The sequence below is a fragment of the Phytophthora parasitica genome (assembly GCF_000247585.1).
Source record: "Phytophthora parasitica INRA-310 unplaced genomic scaffold supercont2.76, whole genome shotgun sequence".
Lineage (NCBI taxonomy): Eukaryota > Oomycota > Peronosporomycetes > Peronosporales > Peronosporaceae > Phytophthora > Phytophthora nicotianae.
The window spans coordinates 56,325-57,859 of NW_008649062.1; the positions used below are offsets into that span (position 1 = coordinate 56,325).

At 53.4% G+C, this 1,535-nt stretch overlaps 2 protein-coding genes across 2 annotated transcripts; both read left to right on the forward strand.

Moving 5' to 3' along the window:
* Positions 1 to 57: 57 nt before the first annotated feature.
* Positions 58 to 429, forward strand: PPTG_17800 (hypothetical protein; the record flags this gene model as incomplete). Its single annotated transcript, XM_008915826.1, has 1 exon — positions 58 to 429. The coding sequence occupies one exon, from the start codon at positions 58 to 60 to the stop codon at positions 427 to 429; it is 372 nt and encodes a 123-aa protein (XP_008914074.1).
* Positions 430 to 690: 261 nt separating this feature from the next.
* Positions 691 to 1,356, forward strand: PPTG_17801 (hypothetical protein; the record flags this gene model as incomplete). The annotated part of the gene is made up of 1 exon (XM_008915827.1): positions 691 to 1,356. The coding sequence occupies one exon, from the start codon at positions 691 to 693 to the stop codon at positions 1,354 to 1,356; it is 666 nt and encodes a 221-aa protein (XP_008914075.1).
* Between the last annotated feature and the right edge of the window lie 179 nt (positions 1,357 to 1,535).

The following is a 1,535-nucleotide window of genomic DNA, read 5'->3' on the forward strand; positions in this document are numbered from 1 at the left end:
CATTCGCAGTCCACACGCCTCGACACCAGTGCGGCTTGGCCACCTCCGACGTCGGCCATGTCAGCAATCCGCGGCAGAACACCCGGATCCGAGAACTACTCGAAGGAGGATGTACACATCCTTCTCAACGAGATTGAAAATATTCAACCATCAGGAGCAAAAAATAATGAGTGGGATGCTGTCTTGGGAAACTATCAAATCTATGCTGAGCGTGAGAGTCGCGTGCTCCGCGACGTTACTTCGATAAAGAAGAAGCTTCAGTCCCTACTGAACTCCACTAAGCCAACTGGAAAGCCCAGTTGTCCAGACAGCGTACGAAGAGCACGCCAAATTCAGCGTGTGCTTGAAGAACGAGTGGGACACGAAGCAAACCTGGACGATGGCGAAGACAGCGAGGATAACGGCCCAGCGCCTGGTGGACACAGATAACTTCGGGAATGACGACGACGACGAAGAAGCACGCGGACCGAGTAGCAGCGAGAGCGAGCATAACACAAGCGACAAAGAGGTTTCGAACACATTCTGGTTCTCGCTAAGCCCGACTCCCCAGTCCACGTCTCCGGCACAATTTTTTCCGACGGTTGTGGTGTGCCTGTGTCTCGTAGACGGTCGAATACCGCCAGACTACCTGCAATTGAAGATGTAAAGCGATATCAGCGCCAGAATGCGACTCCAGTCGAGAGCATTCCAATGGCGTCCCTGCTGAACGACCGCCAGTTTGAGCAGGAGCAAACCGAAGGTCGCAGCCTTCAAACATATCGGTTTCCTATGCCAAAGCAAGGCGGAGACCACGAGCGTCCTGTTGAGACCTGCCACAAGCCAACCCAGCGCGTGGCCGTCGCCAATGTGATGAGCGAGACCAGTTACCGGTCTCTCCAGCTCGATCTAATGCCGGATATCGAGGTCAGTTGGCTCGCACAATCCACGCTCAGGATGCTCGCTCAAGTACCGCATCAGTGCCCGCAAGTGAATCAAGTTGTGGAGCCCAAGTTGCCAAATCTCGCCAACGCCAGCGTACTTCATCTAGTGTATCTCGAACTACTACGAGTCGAGCTACGACTCGTGAGCGAGATGAGGTCTCGGAGCCACCATCGAAGCGCGTCAGAAGTTCTACCAACAATAACAGCAACGGATTGGCTGCCTCGAAGAGAACCGGAGCTAGTAGTCGTGGTAGAACTATGGCCGACGCTGTTATCAGCGAGCTCGAAGATCAATCGTCAAGCGAGTGCAGCAGAAAAACTACTCCTGATTCAGCTGGACACACTCAAAGAGAAGGCGCACATCGATCGACACGACGTAGACAAGCTCAACGACAAACTGGGGCGCTTGAAAAAGCAAGTGCGCCCGCCTGGATGAGAAGCTCGAAGAAGAACGCGAGAAGAACAAAAACCTGGAGCTTTCGCACACGCGGCTTCACTCAGAGCTAATTGTCACTCGTGGTACAATGCGCGGGGGCTGGGACGAGAGTACTAGTGGATTTTCGTGCTGAAAACTGCGTTTGCATCAAGAACACATTGCATTAGGATACGCAAGCA